The sequence below is a fragment of the Camelina sativa genome, chromosome 10, assembly GCF_030686135.1.
Source record: "Camelina sativa cultivar CO46 ecotype springtype chromosome 10, ASM3068613v1".
In the NCBI taxonomy this organism is placed as follows: domain Eukaryota; kingdom Viridiplantae; phylum Streptophyta; class Magnoliopsida; order Brassicales; family Brassicaceae; genus Camelina; species Camelina sativa.
In genome coordinates this window covers 16,306,773-16,325,086 of record NC_141889.1, presented here as the reverse complement: position 1 = coordinate 16,325,086, position 18,314 = coordinate 16,306,773, and the positions used below count along the sequence as shown (strand labels likewise).

The following is an 18,314-nucleotide window of genomic DNA, read 5'->3' as shown; positions in this document are numbered from 1 at the left end:
TTTGTATTTGTGGTGCAGGTAAAGGCAAACTGTGATCGTGGAATCAAGGCAATGAAGAGGAGGATGTTCTAGGGACTCGATTGTTTGTGGTCTGGCATTGCTAGGTTGCTAGCGTTGGGTCATTAGAAACATTGCTAGGTTGCTGGTTCTATGTTTCCTGTTGGTTGAATTATTGGAGATTGGTTATGTTATAATAATGGTTTATTATTGGATATTTATTGATTATTGGTATTGGTTATTTCCGCGGTTGGTTGTGATTGTGGTTAGGTGGCTAGTGGGTATGAGACCACTAGTTGTAGTTTATATATTATTATTATTTATTAATCAAATTTTCTTTCCACAACCAGGTTCATTTCATCATTGCAGCCTATGAGAATATGATTAGTGGAACCGGAATGAAACCTTGAGATGTCATCACAACCTCAAATGGAAAGACCATTGAGGTGTTTAATGATTTTAATTGAAAATCATAATCAGGCAACACAAGAAATTTCAATTAAGGACTCTAAATTTAACAACTATCAATGGACCTATTAAATTTTACAGTTTCTTAAGAAATTTTTAATATAATTTTTTAAATTTTTTATAATATATTAATTTTTAAGAAACTTTGCTAATGGCCATTGATGGTGATGGAGGTGGTCTAAGAAAGCTTCGTAGTACTCATATATCACATAAAAGCTCATAAGTGAAACGACCTGACCCGTTTTTTTTTATAATAAATAATAAATAACAATAATAATAAATAATAATAAACTACAACTAGTGGTCCCATATCCACTAGCCACCTAACCACAATCACAACCAACAACGAAATAACCAATACCAATAAATAACCAATAAGAAACCAACATCATAATCATAACAAAATCCAAATACCAAACAACAAGAAACACCAAATCGGCAATCCTAGCAATGTTTCTAATAACCCAACTCTAGTAACCTAGCAATGCCAGACAACAACCAATCGAGTCCTTAGAACAACTTCCTCTTCGTTTCCTTGATTCCACGATCACACTTTGCCTTTACCTGCACCACAAACACAAATTGAGATGCATGAGTACTTGATAAATACTCAGTGAGGCAATCCTCCCATCTACTGGGCTATACACACAAGCAACAATGATCCAATGTTCCAAAACAACCAACAAACAAAGCACACAAACCAGGAAAACGAACATCGTCTCGCTGGAAGGGAGGTGTCGACCGACACCAGCCTAGTGTCGACCCGAGAAAACTCCTGATATCTGTGGCATTCTGCGGTCTAGGCCAACCCCTAATAGCCTGAATCTTATCCGGATCTACAGAAACTCCATCTGCAGACACAATATGACCCAGAAAACCATCTCACGCTGCCAGAAACTACACTTGCACAACTTAGCAAACAATTTCTACTCCTGCAGCTTCTCCAGAACTGCCCTCAAATGCACTGCATACTCATCAGGACTCTTAGAATAGACCAGGATGTCGTCAATGAAAATGATGACAGACACGTCCAGAAACTCCTGAAACACGCTGTTGATCAATCTCATAAACGCAGCTGGTGCGTTAGTCAACCCGAACGGCATCACCACAAATTCATAATGCCCATACCTCGTCCTGAAAGAAGTCTTCCTCACATCTGCCTCATCTATCGGGATCTGATGATAACCCGATGCCAGATCTATCTTGGAGAACCAATTAGCACCTCTCAACTGATCCAACAACTCATCGATCCTCGGGAGAGGGTACTTGTTCTTCACAATGACCTGGTTGAGACCTCTGTAGTTAATAGACTAGCAGAAACTCCCATCCTTTTTCTTAACGAATAACACCGGCGCTCCCCACGGTGATACACTAGGACGGATGAATCCCTTGCTCAACAAATCCTCTAGCTGCTTCTTCAGATCTGCCATCTATGCTGGAGCTATCCTGTAAGGAGCCTTGAATAACGGTGTCGTCCCTGGTTCCAGTTCAATCGTAAAAGGATCAGACCGAGAAGGTGGTAATCCCTGCAACGACTGGAACACGTCCTCAAACTCCTCCACAACCTGAATACCGCTAACCATATACTTCCCCACTGACTTTGGCATAGATATAGTAACCAAATCAGCCTCACGGCCCTTCTCGATCATCTTCCCAGCCTGAATGGCCGAGATCACGAGACTCCCCGAAGTTAGTCTAATCCCCTGAAACACCAACTTCCCTCCTGAGCGCTCAAACTCCACTCTACCCCGATAACAATACAGATGAACCATATGCCGATGCAACCAGTCCATCCCTAAGATAACGTCATACAACTCCACTGAGCTGATAAGCAAATCCGCAGGCCAAGACTCTCCCGCGATCTGAATATAGATACCCCTCGCTCGACCTATGACCCTCAGGAACTTGCCTCCAGCAACTCTGACAACTCATGCATGCTCTCCGAGATCTCCCACAATATCCGCACTCTCTGCACACTCCGGGGTAATGAAGCTATGAGTAGCTCCAAAATCAAACATAACATGGGACTTAAACCCTCCCACCAACAGGGTCCCTACACAAACCTCATGTGTTGAGAACCTAACACTTTATCACAGGACAACATAAAATCTGAAATTACTAAGAATTCACAAAGATACAGTACCAGAAATTATACCTATGATCGCCCCAGCGCTGGTTCTACGAGTCTCTGCAGTCGTGTAAACTCGTGGCGCTTGCTCAATCCGTGCCACCTGCTGCCCTCCTAACTGCACCTGCTGCAGCGCTGCCACTACTACCGGCTGCAACTTAGGACAATAGGACTTGATGTGCCCTGGCTCCCTGCAATAGTAGCACACACGATCTGCTGTCGACGGGGCACTCCTGTTGGGACAGCTAGCAATCTTGTGATCTTTGCTCCCACACCTGAAGCAACTCGCACCACTCGACGTCTGCCTAGCCTCCCACTTCCTCTTGGTTCCCTACGCAGGCTTACCGCCCTTGCTAGAACCTCCCTCATGCTGAGCCCTACTAGGCTGGACTGCTGGGCTAGCCGCCACTGACTGTGCCCGGATATCCTCCTCAATCTCTGCTGCAGTCTCAACCAGCTCTGCACGTGAAGCATAACTCCGCCCCTACTATGAACCCTCAAGTCATCATATAGGGCCCTAAAGAACCTCCTGGTCTGAGCCTCCTCAGACTCCATATCCCGACCCCCATACCTCTGAAGTCGACTGAACTCCAAGTCAAGCTCCCGCACTGACCGAGTCCCTTTTGCTAGCTGAAGGAACTGCATCTCCAACCTATCTAGTGCCTCCCTAGGGAAATACTTGCGGTTGAACTCCAAGACAAAGTCAGCCCAAGACATCGGAACTCCACCACAACTGAGCATCACCAGTCAAATAGTGAACCCCAATGTCCACCCTAAACCCCTCAGGACATCTAAGAGTAGGATCTGTACCTCCCAAAAACCGCTTAGTACCAATACGGCCCATCTCTGTCAGCATGCTGATATAACGAGAATGGACCCCCACATCCGCAGCCACTGGCTGCCGCTCCACCGTCACCACTGGTGGCACTACCTGAGCCTGAGCCGGTGCCACAGGTGGCAACTGCTCTAACAACTGTGCCAGCAAACCCGCAAGGTCGACACCCGAGACTCCACCCACAGGGACACCTGCACCCGGGGTCCTAACATCACCGGCTACTGGAGCATCAACACTGCCCCCTCCGGCCACACTCATGGAATCCCCCTGGACACCCTGCGACTCGCCAACACCCTCTGCTGTCACACTCTGGTCTGTAGTCTCACTAACCACTGGGACTCTGCTCCTACCACAACCACGTCCGCGTCCATGACCACGTCCGCGTCCACGACCACGACCAGCAACAGCATCCTCTCTAACCATCTACACTACCATGAGCAGAATGGTAAGCACACAATAAACATAACACACAACATAACTCACCGTGGAATCACACTGTAGGCTCAAAGAAGATTTTCTAGGACTCCATACCACACACAATTGAGTAACTCACATAATCAATCAAGACATGCAATCCCAGAAACCACAACAGAAACCTAGTGAACCCAAACCTAGAACCGTAAGGGCTCTGATACCAAACTGAAACGACCTGACCCGTTTTTTTTTTATAATAAATAATAAATAATAATAATAATAATAAATAATAATAAACTACAACTAGTGGTCCCATACCCACTAACCACCTAACCACAATCACAACCAACAGCAGAATAACCAATACCAATAAATAACCAATAAGAAACTAACATCATAATCATAACAAAATCCAAATAGCAAACAACAAGAAACACCAAACCGACAATCCTAGCAATGTTTCTAATGACCCAACTCTAGTAACCTAGCAATGTCAGACAACAACCAATCGAGTCCCTAGAACATCTTCCTCTTCATTGCCTTGATTCCACGATCACATTTTGCCTTTACCTGCACCACAAACACAAATTGAGATGCATGAGTATTTGATAAATACTCAGTGAGGCAATCCTCCCATCTACTGGGCTATACACACAAGCAACAATGATCCAATGTTCCAAAACAACCAACAAACAAAGCACACAAACCAGGAAAACGAACATCGTCTCGCTGGAAGGGAGGTGTCGACCGACACCAGCCTAGTGTCGACCAACACTGGCATTGGTGTCGACCGACACTACCCCACAGTGTCGCTCGATGCCCATTTTTTCTGGTGTCGATCGACACTCCACCTGCAACTGCGATCCGCATGAAGCCGAGAGTCGAATCTCGCTTCCCAATCTCCTCCAAATCATCCAATACTCAAAACCCATGCCGGAAACATCATTAGGGACCTGTATAATCCAATCCCCAGCAAGAAAACACACAAAACAACAACAAACAAGCAAGAACAAGGAAATCAAAGGCTTAGATTAGCCATGGTCATACACTCACCTCTTTGTAGGAAGATTCAGACCAAGAGCAACGAATCCCACTCTCCTAGCAAGCTTCTAGATCCTTCTTAACTCCAAATCTCTCAAGAACAGCCAAGAAATCTCACCAAAAATCTCAAGAACTCTCTTTTTCCTCTTTCTCTCTCAAAAACGATAAACGGCGACAAGAGAAAACTCCCAAAACCCCTTATGGTCGACAATTAACTTATATAACTCGGTCTATTGGTTTTTCCTAAACCAAACCGGTTCAAATCGATAATTAAATCAATCTGGTCGAACCAGAAATAAGTGGTGTCGACCGACACCACCATGAGTGTCGATCGACACCCACCCCAAAACGCTGAGTTTTGGTTCGCGGGCGTTATAATAAGACCATGTACAATGAGGATGTTGAATAAAAATTTTAACTGTTTAATGCTTGTAGTGAGGGTGTTGAAAAAACAAAAATTATGAGGTGGATTAATCGCAGTTGAAAAGATTCAACCTGTTGAAACACACCAATTTTGGAACTATTATGCTATGTGTCATCGTTTAATAGAAGAATTCAGTATAACTTATTTTAGCCGACACTTTTTTTTAAAGAGTGACAAATGTAATTTTGTTATTGGACATTGAGCTTTTAAAATATTTTTATTTCACTCTAACTATTTGAGATCAATTATTTTACAACAAACTAATATATCTTTTATGCTTCTAATATATCTACTAGCCGACACTTTTTTTTAAAGATCAATGAGGAAGCATTATCAACTGTAATTGTGAACACTCTCTTTTCTATTCCCCAATCTTTTAGCAATGCCAACACCTTTGTAGCTATTCCAGCACCCGTATGTGGAGGAGGAAATGCACAAAATGACAAAATTTTTGTCTTCAAATTCTATCCACTATCGATATAGTGTGCAGTCAAACACATGTACCCCTCTATTGTGATTGCCCTCCACAAATCTGTTGTTAAACAAAACCTACCCGGAACTTCATCCAACATCTTTCTAAGCTTCAGTTTCTCTTTCTCGTAGATCTTTAAGCAATCAGCAGCCGCAGTATTTCTTGACCAAAACTCGATGTTGGAATTTGCATACTGAAAAGCCTCTCTAATTCTTTTGTACTCAACGAAAGAGTAAGGCAAATCATGTTCTATGATTGCCAATCCTATCATCTCCCTAAACACCATCATATCTAACTTTCTGTTTCCACATAAAGGAGTGCTTCCTGGAGTCTTTGAGCATGATTCCATGTGACGCAAGAGAGTATTGGTGCCACTTCTACGAAGATCAAGGCAATAAGTATGCTCACAACGGGTGCATCTAAGATTATTCCTACCATCATCCAACTTATCTCCAACAATTTCAAAATTTTTCCAACACCTTGACCTTTTACGTTTACCTGTAGACTTGCCTGTCCTCTTATCAGCCGTACTAGCTACTGAATCTGCTTCTACACGTTCCTCTCCTACATGTTCTTCTTCATCCGGATTCATATCATGCTCAAGCATATAATCATCTCCACTCATATAATCATCTTCAAGGTTTAGTGTATCACCCATCTGAAATAACCATATGTCAATTACAGAATTGTATTATTAAACAAAAAGATAACTACGGGAAAATCAAACTAAGATTCGTTGCACTTTCTAATTGGATACAGTAGTGATTCACTGGAGTTCTAAGCTCCATCAAGTTGTAAGATTAAGTGATTAAAGATAGACACTAGTGCCATAACACAAATATTTACAATTTGTATTGTAAAAAAATCAAGGCAATGAGTATGGTAGAACTATAATGCTAGGACAACAATCATAAGTCTTTGATGCACAATTCGAGAATGTTACCACAGTAAATATTCAGAGAATCAACAGGCAAAAGTCACAAAAGTATCATCCAGAGACACTTTGACAATAAACCAAAATGCAACACAAAGGAAAAAAAATTATACTCAATGCAACATTTCATAGAATGAGAAACCTTATGTTACATAGAAGCACCAAAACAGAGATAATAAGTATGTTATACGCAATGTAATGTTCAAAAATAAAATACTACCATTATACTTTACACAAGTGATGTAGAATTTTAAAATGTCATTCACACCAGTAGAGTAATCACAAAGGGTTCTAACTTTTAAGCACAACACATGCGACTAAAAGAGAGAACCTATGATACTAACAAGCACCAAAACAGAGATAAGCATATACCTGAACAAATCAAAATTGTATCATAATTACAAACAAAACAGAATGAAAACCCAACACATCCATTAGACCATACAACATAGAGAGCCCACCACATACGAACCTAAGTTCTCTCCTTGGACCAAAACAAAATTTTCAATTTTCGAAGCAGTTTTCGAACATAAACACAAGCACGAAAGAGAGTAATCAGAGAAGAGACAAAATCAGAACCAGTTTCCTCTGCAAAGCTCAGATATAAGACTCAGAGCAACACGAAATAAGACGACCTCTCAATGTCGACATAATACAAATGACTGAACATTAACAATCATTCTGGCATATTATCCACCACCAAAAGGTCAATAGGAGCATTCCCTACTAAGAGATGTTAACATTTTGGATTAATATTTGCATTCAAAACAAAAGAAACAATTCAATTCCCATTGAAATGAATCAGAACAAGCTCATGGCACAACCTCTTTACTAAAAAAGATAGTGATTCAAAACTCCCATAAATCATAAAATTTAGCTAAAACTAGGAATTTAAGACTAATCTTGTAACACACATGGATGACGAATGACACACATTAGAATAAAGAAGAAGATATACAAAGAGAAGCAACAGTTCCATATGCTCATCATACCTTCTTACGAGCCTCGATTCGTTTCCGCCTAATAGCTTCCTCCTGCTGCTTCCGAGCGTCCTTTCTTCTCTTCTTCTTCCTCTTGTGAAAACCAGTCACAAAATCCCTACCAACAAAACAACATATATCAGAAAAATGAACTAATTTCCACGAACAAACAACGATTCAAGATACCCAGATTGAGTATTTCGACTCTGAAATCAGAACAAATAACAGTAGAAATGATAAAGCGAGAAAACCCAAGAACTCAAATCGTGAACCCTAATTCAGATAAATCTCAGAGTAAAGATCGGAATCGCAAGAGATTTAACCCGACGGCGATGAGGGTTGCTCTGGTTATGGAGATAACGGAGGAGACGGCCCTAAGCGGCGGTCTCAGCGGTGGCGATAAATGTGACCTGACGCCGAGAGTGAAGAAAAAAGGAAATAAGAAATGATTTGTGTTTTCCCCAAATCGATTTTAACCTAGAATTTTCAGTCCAATGGGCCGCCCAATGTCCACGCTGTCCGTCCAGTTTTGTCCGTGGGCAGAAGCGGACCAAGCCCATTTAAGCCCATTCAAATTATGGGCTTGTCCATGACCCGTCTATAATGAATTGGACATGGGCAGACCATGGACAGCCCGCCCATTTTGACAGCTCTACCTGTGCTACAGCACGTGATGACACATATTATAATTAATTTATGTATATTTCATATTCATAAAATGTTTTGATTTATGTGTTTTTTATAATTTCAAAATTTTAAATAGCATTCAGTAGTATATATGGTTTACTTACATGGTAAATAATATAACATATTTATATAAGTACGTTGTTTATATATCTGTAATCCTTTGCACAGTAACAAATATACAATCCTCATTTTACAGTTTTTAAGCGATAGTGGTATGCTTATAGGTGTTAAATCTAAATAACGGATTTTAATTTGATTTTATTTGGACTATTGCACATATATAACCTACACGTAAATATTTGGAGAATGGCAAAGACATCTCGTCCCATCCCGTCTTGTCATGTCCCGTCCTGTTTCATTTCGTCCCTACCCGTAAAATTTTTTATGTCACATAACTGTTATTTTTAAAATAATTAAGTTTTAGACAATTTTTATTGTGCAAAAATTTTGGATAAGAACATAACTAAATTTTTTGCTTTTCTCACATTTTTGACATAATTTATTTTTCCTTCTACAATAGAAGATTTGTTCATAGTAAATAAATTAAAAAGATATTTATAAAATATTCAATTTTGCATAAATATATAGTAATACAATATAGTCAACCAATTATAATTATTGAATTTTAGAGTTATAAGTACTTATTTAGGGTAATTACTATTTAGAAATACAAATATAAATTGAAATTTCTTTGCTTCTTTTAAAAAAAATATATTATTACTAATATATATATAATATTTTTAAAATATATATATATATAAAAAAATTTAATAAATTTTCTTAAACAAAAAATGTAATCCATGAATAGTTTATTTTCATAGATATATATTATTTTTATTCATGATTACAAAATATATTAGTTACATATGATCATTTTAAAGATGTTTCTTGCATATCTTGTGTTTTAGAGAGTATTTACAAATAATTTGATTTTAGATATATTTTCTATATCCATTAAAACAAATTTGAGTTGATTTTTATTAATTTCACATATCTTATATATTAATTAACTTTATATTATTAAGGCTATAATGAATACTTTACTATTCTAAAATATCTTTTGAAGTAATTTAATTTTTATTTTAATTGTTTTTTTAAAATTAAACTGGATTTATTTATTTATTTTTCTAAAACTGTGAGGAAAAATATGCACAAATATTAACTGTAATTTCCTTTTCTTGTTTTTTTTTCGTTTTTTCCTAAAATATTTATAAAGAATCAGAAATTTAGATTTGATTTATTATGTATTTAAATGTTTTTTTCTTTTTTTTTAATTATGATATATATGTTTTCCTTAATTAAATGTTCTAACTGATTAAAATTTAGGTAAGATTATCGTTGATTTAATAAAACAAAAGCAAAAAAAACATTGGTAATTTGTGTTTTATTTACCTTTTCTGCTTTATTTTAGTTTAGGCTCTGGCTAAATTATAACTGTGATCGATATATTTTGTTCCATGTCTACATGATTTTGTGTTGGTTCTTCTTGTGTTTCTCATATTGCAGAGTCTTTGCTGTTTAAGAATGATAAAAGATTTGTTGAAACGCAAGTTAAGGCTCCACCTCAACTACAGAAAACGGTTTGTTAAGATGCTCAACATCTATGATGTTTTAGTTCAGTTCTCTGTAAGATGTGAATGATGTAATTCACCAAACTGATGTAATTTTCTTGTTTTGTTTTCTTGCACCATAATATTTTCTTGATTATTGTGTGTGCTCGTATACTTAATGTCCCCTGATTTTGGATTTTTCCATCTGCTTGATTTTGTTAGAGTAGTTATTGCACATTGAACAAGGAGATCATTAGGAAACTGTGGCAAATCTAGTAAGATTGTTTTATCTGTGTTACTGTTTTCCTGCAATGGAAGAATGCTTTTCCAAGTTAGAGCTCTCTGTTTTTGTTTTTTTGTTTTGTATGTAAACTATTGTTGTGTGATAATCTTCTTTGTTATTTTTAGTTTTGAATTTGGTGAGCTACTTGTTTGTTGTTCTCACTCTTCCCTTGTTGATTTCCCATTTTTATAAAATCCTAAAAATAAGAACCCCATTTTTATTATCACCATTGGAGGGGACAATTTTAATTAATTTTCTAAAAGTTCTAATTTTTCAAAAAATACACAATATATTATTAAGAAAATATAAGAGCCTCAAAATTATATCTTCTCATTGGATTTGCTCTAAGTTTAACAACTATCAATGGACCTATGAAATTTTACAGGTTTATAAGAAGTTTTTAATTTAACTTTTTTGGAAATTTATAATCCTATATTAATTTTTAAGCAACTTTGCTAATGGCCAATTGATTGATGGGTGATGGAGGTGGTTTAAGTGCATCTCCAACTGTGGATTTAGCCAAGGTTCTAACTACAGATTGTGATTAAAAATAAATCAGAATTAATTAAAAAAAAAGCTAAGAGTTGCCTATTATTTACTAAGTTTAAGACTTGCCTCTTATTAATACGATCGTTGAGTTGGTTTTTAATATAAAAACAAGTGTTTTTTTTTTTTTTTTTTGCTCTTCTCTCTTTCGCGAAACTCTCAACCCAAAACGAAGAATTTCTTTTGACAAAATCGAAACCTGGCAATCAGAGGTTTTGATTAACCAATCACTAATCAGAGACTTTGATCAATCAATCGGAAATCAGAGATTTTGATTAACCAATCGGAACGACATATCTCGATTATACAGATAATTTCCTTTCTATGATCCTATGAATTCTTGTTTAGTAATGGTATAGAAATTAGGGTCCTTTGATTTTTGAAAATTAGGGTTTCTCAAAATCTGTTTCTATCTGTGTTCATAGGCGTGATAGTAATTAGGGTAATCTGTTTGTAGTATGTGATCAAAGTCTCTGTTTTATTCTCTTATCTCTCTGTTTTCTGTTTAATTGCTCGGCTTTTCTTGAATTATGCTTTTTATGCCACCAACAGATGCTTAATCTTTAAAAATGGATATGTTTTGAGAACTTCAATGGTTTACGCAATCATATGGTTCTTGGCTCCTGGGAGATTAGATTTCTGAAGGTAATTCCACAGTTGATCTCGATGATTATTAGGTGTAGATAACGACTTATTCCTAGTAATTTTAATCATAATACTGCTTTTGGTTGTCTGTAAATTTTCACCCACATGTGATTTTGCTTGCTCTTCTAGTTTATCTACCTGGTATTCTTGTGTTGTTACATGTAATGTAAACGATGCTGCTGCAATGCTTGTTTTTTTTTTTAATTGTTTAGCAATTCTGGTATGTAATGCACATCGCTCAAAGTTATTTCGATGTTAGAGTTTCTTGAGATAATTATCAAGTTGTTTGATTAGGACTTTCTTCCGGGAACGCCATACTTAGAGGAAAGAGTGCTCATTGTGAGACCCATCTCCGGTAAATAGATTTAGAGAGAGAGTGTTTATTGGTTGAAACAAAGGAATGTGTTTTTTTGGTGTTCTTGATTTGTTTGCAAAAAGATAGCTTTTGGTTTTTTTTCTGTTTGTTAACCTTAGTTAGCTTTATGATTATTCATGTAGTTTTTGGTTTTGATTTACTAGATACAGATTCCGAAGTTCTTGTGCTTTTTTGTTTCCCTCTCCAATCAACAGCCTTGGTGGCAAGCATGTAGGATATCAACACTTGGACTTCCCCTCATTGAAGCTCAGTAATGTTGGTGGTCGACCCTTTTCACATGGGGGAATCAATTGCATTGGAAAAAGCTTCTTGTCATCAAGTTAGTTCTTTTGATTCTCTCTTCTCATCAAGAATTATAAAACAAATATTGATTGTTCTTTTGTTATGTGATCTCTTATGCCAGCTTAACTACTCCCACATACTGAAGAAACAAGAACACGATCGAGCAAAATCTGGATTGTTCATGACAGTCTCAACATCATGATAATGCTACCTTTGATGATATCTTTAACTGTGGCTTTGTTAGTTTTTGATTTCCAGGAGCTTCATTGTTTAGTTTTTTTAAAAATGCTACCTTTGGTGATATTTTGTCTTAGAGTTACTAGATTTTAATAATTTTATGCAATAATTTTTATTTTTGTAAAATCTAAAATGTTTAAACATTAAACTAATAATGTTTTACTTAAATTATTTTTATTTTGAAAATAATATTTTTTCGAAATTAAGAATACAATAAAAAATTTTACCATTGGAGGGAATAATTTGAATTAATCTTCTAATTTTAAAAGTTCTTATTTTTTAAAAGTACCCAATCTCCCAATAGAAATGCTCTAAGAAAGCTTTGTACAGTAAAACCTCTATAAATTAATAATGTTGGGGCCAAGAAATTTTATTAATTTATTGTGATATTACTTTATCTATAAATTAATAATTATTATTTTATAGTGTAAATTAATAATTATTAATTTATAGGTATATTTTTAATTGTTTATTTTTTTAGAATTATGAATTGAGACAATTTTTACAAAATAAGATTAGAATTTTGGATCTTGTAAATTTTATGGTATTAGAATTGAATTTGAAATAGTTAAAAGATATTATTGACAATGAATTACAAATATAATATTATAGACTAATACACATGACATAAATATTTAAATTTATGAATAAGAATATCAATTATCATATTTTAATGGTCTATCAATCTATCAAAATGTAAATGATGCATATTTAGAAATTGAAAACTATTAAAAGTTTTAGCTGTTTTATGAAATGTTATAGAATATTTTATATTATTATAGTTTGAAGATACAACATAACAATTGTTTTATAGATATGAGATTTAAGAGAAACATATTTTACTATATCAGCATATATATATATATATATTTACAAGTTTATTAATTTATGATATTATTGGGACCATATTTTATATGAGGATTTTAAAAAAATTATTATCTTATTATCTTATTGAATTTTGTTATTTTTATACTGTCCTAATTTGGGATTAACAAAATTTATTAATTTATAAAGTATTAATTTATAAAGGTTTGAATGTATTACTCAAATATCATATAAAAGCTCGTAAAAAGACCATATGACTGTTTTTGTTTTTGTGTTATTCATGGTTGATGCCATTATTGTTAATATATATATATATATATATAAATGTTTTTTTTTTTTGCTTTTGTGTTATTTACGATTAATGCCATTAGTGTTTAAGTGTATATATATATATATATATATATATATATAAAACCCTAAAGATCTAAGTTGTTTCTCTCTTTGTTTTCCGGCGACTGCTCCACGAAGGATTGATTGTCTTAGCGAAAGATTTTAATCCTCTCAAATTTCTCCAATCCGCTTCAGCCTTCAACCATCCATCAGGTTTGTCGATCGGATTTTCGTTACTATGGTTGTATAGAACGCTACGGTACCTTAGAATCGACTTTAGCTTACCGGTGGAGACGATTCTGATTGATTGATTCTGGTTTTAGCAGGATAAAGGCGGTTCCTTTTTGTCATAATGTGGCGGAACAAGGGTTTAGCTGAACAAGATTTAAGCAAGCTTGATGTAAATGAGCTGCATCCTCTGTCTCCCGAGGTCATATCTCGCCAGGCAACGATAAACATTGGTAATTTCTGCTTTATTTACCTTTAAGTTTCAGTTTAGGCTCTCTGGCTAAAGTATAACTGTGATCGATATATTTCAGGAACCATCGGACATGTTGCACACGGAAAGTCTACGGTTGTGAAAGCTATATCTGGTGTGCAGGTAGTGGAGGACTATTGAGTTTTTGTTTCTAATGAAGTTATTTTTCTGTCACTAGAGGGTCTTCTAACTTGGTATGAATTGTTTCTGCAGACTGTCCGTTTTAAGAATGAATTGGAGCGTAACATTACCATTAAACTTGGATATGCAAATGCCAAGATTTTCAAATGCGAGGATAACAAGTGCCCTAGACCAATGTGCTAAAAGTGAGTTCTGTTCTGGATTGCTTCTTTTGATGTGTATGACGGTTAGCTAGCAACTTATCTGTTGTTATTTCTAGGTCTTATGGGAGCGGGAAAGAAGACAACCCATATTGCGATGTCCCTGGATTTGAGAAGTGCAAGATGAAGCTACTGAGGCATGTCTCATTTGTGGATTGCCCGGTATGATGAGTTTTACACTTCTCACAAAATATAAACTTTTACTTGTCCTATAACCCGTTGAGGAGGTGTTTTATGTTTTCTCAACAGGGACATGATATCCTCATGGCCACAATGCTCAATGGGGCAGCCATCATGGATGGTGCTCTACTCTTAATTGCTGCGAATGAGGCCTGTCCTCAACCACAGACAGCTGAACATCTTGCTTCTGTCGACATGATGCACCTTAAGCATATAATAATCCTTCAGAACAAGATTGATCTCATTCAAGAAAAATCCGCCATCCAACAGCACACTGCAATTCAGAGATTTATAACGGTTTGAATATTTTCCCATCAATCAAAAGTTAGCATATTTATTTTCTTCATCATTTGATTAAGCTATAATAAACCTGTTGCAGAACACAAATGCCGAGGATGCCCCTATTGTTCCTGTCTCAGCACAACTCAAATACAACATTGATGCTGTGTGCGAGTACATCGTCAAGAAGATTCCAATCCCTAAAAGGGATTTTGTGTCACCGTCAAAGATGATAGTCATTCGTTCTTTTGATGTCAATAAACCTGGCTATGAGGTTGATGATATCAAAGGTGGAGTGGCAGGTGGAAGTATCTTCCGGGTATTGATTTGATTCTCTCTCTTCATTTACCTTGGACTGTCTTGTGCCTTTTTTCTGGAAGTTTGTGTTGTATTTTCATTTCATTTAATTGTTATTGATTGGTAAAACATAAGGAAATCAAAGTATCATGGCTTGGGTAGCTTCTGCTTCTGCAGTCATCCCTTTGTTTGTAATTTGATCTTTTGCTATCTTGCAAGGTGTTTTGAAAGTCAACCAATTGATTGAGATCCGACCTGGTATCGTTGGCAAAGATTTGCTTGGAAACCCCAAATGCGCTCCCATTTACACCCGTCATTGTACGCAGAACAGAACGAGCTTCAGTTTGCTGTGCCGGGAGGTCTGATCGGAGTTGGGACAACAATGGACCCTACGCTAACTCGTGCTGATAGGTTGGTTGGTCAAGTGCTTGGAGAAATGGGTTCTCTCCCTGAGGTCTATGTTGAGCTTGAGGTGAGTTTCCAGCTTCTGACCCGTCTTATTGGTGTGAGGACAAAGGAAAAAGAGAAGCAAATGAAGGTGGCAAAGCTAAGCAAGGGAGAGATACTGATGGTGAACATCGGGTCCATGTCCACGGGAGCTAAGGTTCTAGGAGTGAAGAAAGATATGATGAAAGTGCAACTCACGGTGCCTGTCTGCACCACCGTAGGTGAGAAGGTGGCTTTAAGCCGCCGTGTCGACAGACATTGGCGTCTGATTGGTCGTGGTCAGATTGAGGCTGGAACGACCATTCCCGTCCCTCCTCCTCCTAGTCTCTGATCAGTTGCTTCAATAATAATTATGCATCTCTGAAAAGGTCTCATGGTGATTAACTGAGTCTCTGTTTATTTGCATCATAATATCAATTACTAGATTTCCAGTCGTTTGTGCCACTACTTTGATTGAATTCCTGATAAATTGCATCATATTTTATGTTTTTAAGATCGTACTGTTGGTAAAAGTGTGTCGTTATGTAATATTATTGTTATCCAATTGTGTTTCTATTATATGCTCTGTTTCTTTGTCTCGCGCTTTATTTAAATTGGGTTTATGTTCTTTATATTTTAAAATTAGCGAGCTCACTTGAGCCAAAAAAAAAAACAAAAACAAATTAATAGTCTCACTTAAAGCCAAATAAATTATTTGTAAGACCATCTCTAACAAATTTTTCTATTTTTATCTCTAAAATAGAAAAATTCTATAATACAATTAGTAAAAATTGCTATATTTTTCTCTATTTATAGAAAAAAATAAAAAAAATACAGCAATCTCTATTTTAGAGATCAGAATAATTTTACCTCTAAAATAGAGATTGTTATAGTTTTCTGCTCTATATATAGAAGCATATATAGAGATGAATTGGATGTTTGACATTGTTGAGAAACAGAAGTGAATGTTAGATATATAAGTATTTGAAAATTAGCTGTTGCATATCCCATTGCAAACACAATGTGTGTGACAAGTTCTAATCTTAAAAGACCCTGCTTCATAATGGATGTTGACAATCTACGAATCATTTAAATTATATGGTTTAGTTGTTTTATCTTCATAACCTGGCATTCACTTCATTGGCTTCCAAATTTGGATCTTCCGAGGGTGCTTTGGTTCTCCAGTCCGATGATCCATAGTTTCCAGCTAAATATATGTTGTAATCGTCTTCTATTTTTAGCATTCAATAGCTGATTCCGGCATCTAAATGAGAGAAATGGTGAGAAACATATATACTCTTTTACAGAATGAGCAAAAAAAAATCCATTTAAAATAGGAATGTATAAATCAGAACACTTTTTTTTTTTTAATTTAATGTTAAATTAAATTAAAAAAATATAAACATTTTTACATTGTTAGAGCAAATATTTCCTTGACAAGCTTCTTTGTCAGACTAGCAAGTGATCCTAGCTCAAAGTTCAAACATCTGCTATATGTGCCGTATAGTTTAATTTTGAACATTAGCAACTAAAGCTTATTGGCCTAGACGGCTACAGTTTAATTAATAAAATATTAAATAGTAGAGGGAGACAATATGATAAGAACACAACCTTGAATTTCTCTTTATTGATATGAGATACCCGAATTACAAGGGCAGAGAGAAATCTAGCCAAAGAGACTCGTAGGTCTCTAACAAACTTCTACACTCGTAGATCAGTTTTCTTGTTGTTTGAACTTTTGCTCAAACTAAAATCTAAGAGTGGGGCTCAAAGCCATGCAGAGGCGGGAATGACTGCTCCAAATTTTCTAAGGGGATTATAAAAACCGTCCTTAATATGTTCTTCACTGCTTTAATCAATGACCACACCAAGAAGACAAGACTGACGCTGCAATTTCCATAAAAGAGAAAAGCCTTAACGGTTTATTTCTTGTCCGCCGAATTTTTCATCAGAACTGAAAGATTTCTATTGTTACATCATAGAGTTAGATCTTCTTTATTATGTTATCAATACGACTCCAAGCTTGGATGGAAGAGATCATACGATCGTGCTAAAAGCCTCCTTTTCTCGCGTATATAGAGATTGCTGTAGTTTTCTGCTCTATATATAGAAGCATATATAGAGATGAATTAGAGATGCTCTTAAAATATCTTTTATAATAGACGTAGGTTTTGTTCCAATTGATTTCTCTAGTTTTTCTTCCTAAAAAGAATATTCTAAATAGATACTATTTTTATTTTACAATTAACATTTGTTTTATCACGATACTATTTTATTTATTTTGGTCATAAAAAAACAAAAAAAACTAAAGATTAAAAGGACAATTTTGCAAATGAAATAGTTTTAACTCTATTTACAGAGGAAAAATAGAGCTCTTCTACATATAGAGAAAAATAGCAATTTCTATTATAGAGATAGAAATATAGGTGGGTTGGATATACTTTAACAAGTTAAACAACTACACTCACTTACACTGACTGTAGGACACATGATTGAAGCGGGTAGCGAGAGATTTCTGTAAGAAATTTTGGTTCTCTCTTATTGTCGAAAGACTGTACTTCTGATCCAATTTTTTTTTTTTGACAATCAAACCCCATATATTAAGTTATCGGAAATGGCTCTCTTCGAGAGAGAGCCAGTTAGGTACCAACGAGCTTACATGGGAAAAACAGAAACCTCGTGCTCTTGCACATTTCGCAAGTTTATCAGCATGAATATTATCCTCTTGAGGAATATATTTAATACTAAAATTAGCAAATCTATCTCTGAAATGAGTAAAATCTTTCAGTTCTGATGAAAAATTCGGCCAATCCTCGATATTAGACGTCATCCTTAGGAGGTCTGAACAATACGTAGCAA

At 35.9% G+C, this 18,314-nt stretch overlaps 2 protein-coding genes, 1 long non-coding RNA gene and 1 pseudogene across 10 annotated transcripts; 2 read left to right on the top strand and 2 right to left on the bottom strand.

Moving 5' to 3' along the window:
- Positions 1-816: 816 nt before the first annotated feature.
- LOC147936233 (uncharacterized) lies at positions 817-6,397 on the bottom strand. Its single transcript, XM_087470234.1, has 3 exons — positions 6,278-6,397; positions 1,167-4,412; positions 817-1,029 (listed from the first exon to the last, which is right to left on the bottom strand). The coding sequence occupies exon 2, from the start codon at positions 3,849-3,851 to the stop codon at positions 3,297-3,299; it is 555 nt and encodes a 184-aa protein (XP_087326360.1). The 5' UTR covers positions 3,852-4,412; positions 6,278-6,397; the 3' UTR covers positions 817-1,029; positions 1,167-3,296.
- Positions 5,512-8,737, bottom strand: LOC104719193 (zinc finger BED domain-containing protein RICESLEEPER 3). Its single transcript, XM_087470233.1, has 3 exons — positions 8,670-8,737; positions 7,706-7,811; positions 5,512-6,437 (listed from the first exon to the last, which is right to left on the bottom strand). The coding sequence occupies exons 1-3, from the start codon at positions 8,720-8,722 to the stop codon at positions 5,772-5,774; spliced, it is 825 nt and encodes a 274-aa protein (XP_087326359.1). The 5' UTR covers positions 8,723-8,737; the 3' UTR covers positions 5,512-5,771.
- A 1,163-nt stretch (positions 8,738-9,900) lies between these two features.
- LOC104719192 (uncharacterized) lies at positions 9,901-12,485 on the top strand. 7 transcript variants are annotated; one of them, XR_015568137.1, is made up of 4 exons: positions 9,901-9,960; positions 11,312-11,404; positions 11,924-12,099; positions 12,184-12,485. It is a non-coding gene; the product is annotated as an uncharacterized LOC104719192 (long non-coding RNA). The 7 variants fall into 7 exon arrangements; XR_015568141.1 differs by having other exon boundaries at positions 9,942-9,960; positions 11,930-12,099; XR_015568139.1 differs by lacking the exon at positions 9,901-9,960 and adding an exon at positions 11,699-11,759 and having other exon boundaries at positions 10,854-11,404.
- A 1,043-nt stretch (positions 12,486-13,528) lies between these two features.
- LOC104719191 (eukaryotic translation initiation factor 2 subunit gamma-like) lies at positions 13,529-16,034 on the top strand (annotated as a pseudogene). Its single transcript, XR_015569182.1, has 8 exons — positions 13,529-13,667; positions 13,781-13,915; positions 13,994-14,055; positions 14,146-14,258; positions 14,333-14,435; positions 14,523-14,750; positions 14,833-15,041; positions 15,238-16,034. The product of XR_015569182.1 is annotated as a eukaryotic translation initiation factor 2 subunit gamma-like (transcript).
- The last annotated feature ends 2,280 nt before the right edge of the window (positions 16,035-18,314 follow it).

Coding starts and splice junctions, on each gene's coding strand:
- LOC147936233 (XM_087470234.1), bottom strand. CDS start 3,851: ATGGTTAGAGAGGATGCTGTTGCTGGTCGTGGTCGTGGACGCGGACGT.
- LOC104719193 (XM_087470233.1), bottom strand. CDS start 8,722: ATGACAAGACGGGATGGGACGAGATGTCTTTGCCATTCTCCAAATATT. Junction 7,812..8,669: donor CATTCTCCAAATATTTACGT/GTAGGTTATATA, acceptor TTTTGTTGGTAG/GGATTTTGTGACTGGTTTTC. Junction 6,438..7,705: donor GAATCGAGGCTCGTAAGAAG/GTATGATGAGCA, acceptor TGGTTATTTCAG/ATGGGTGATACACTAAACCT.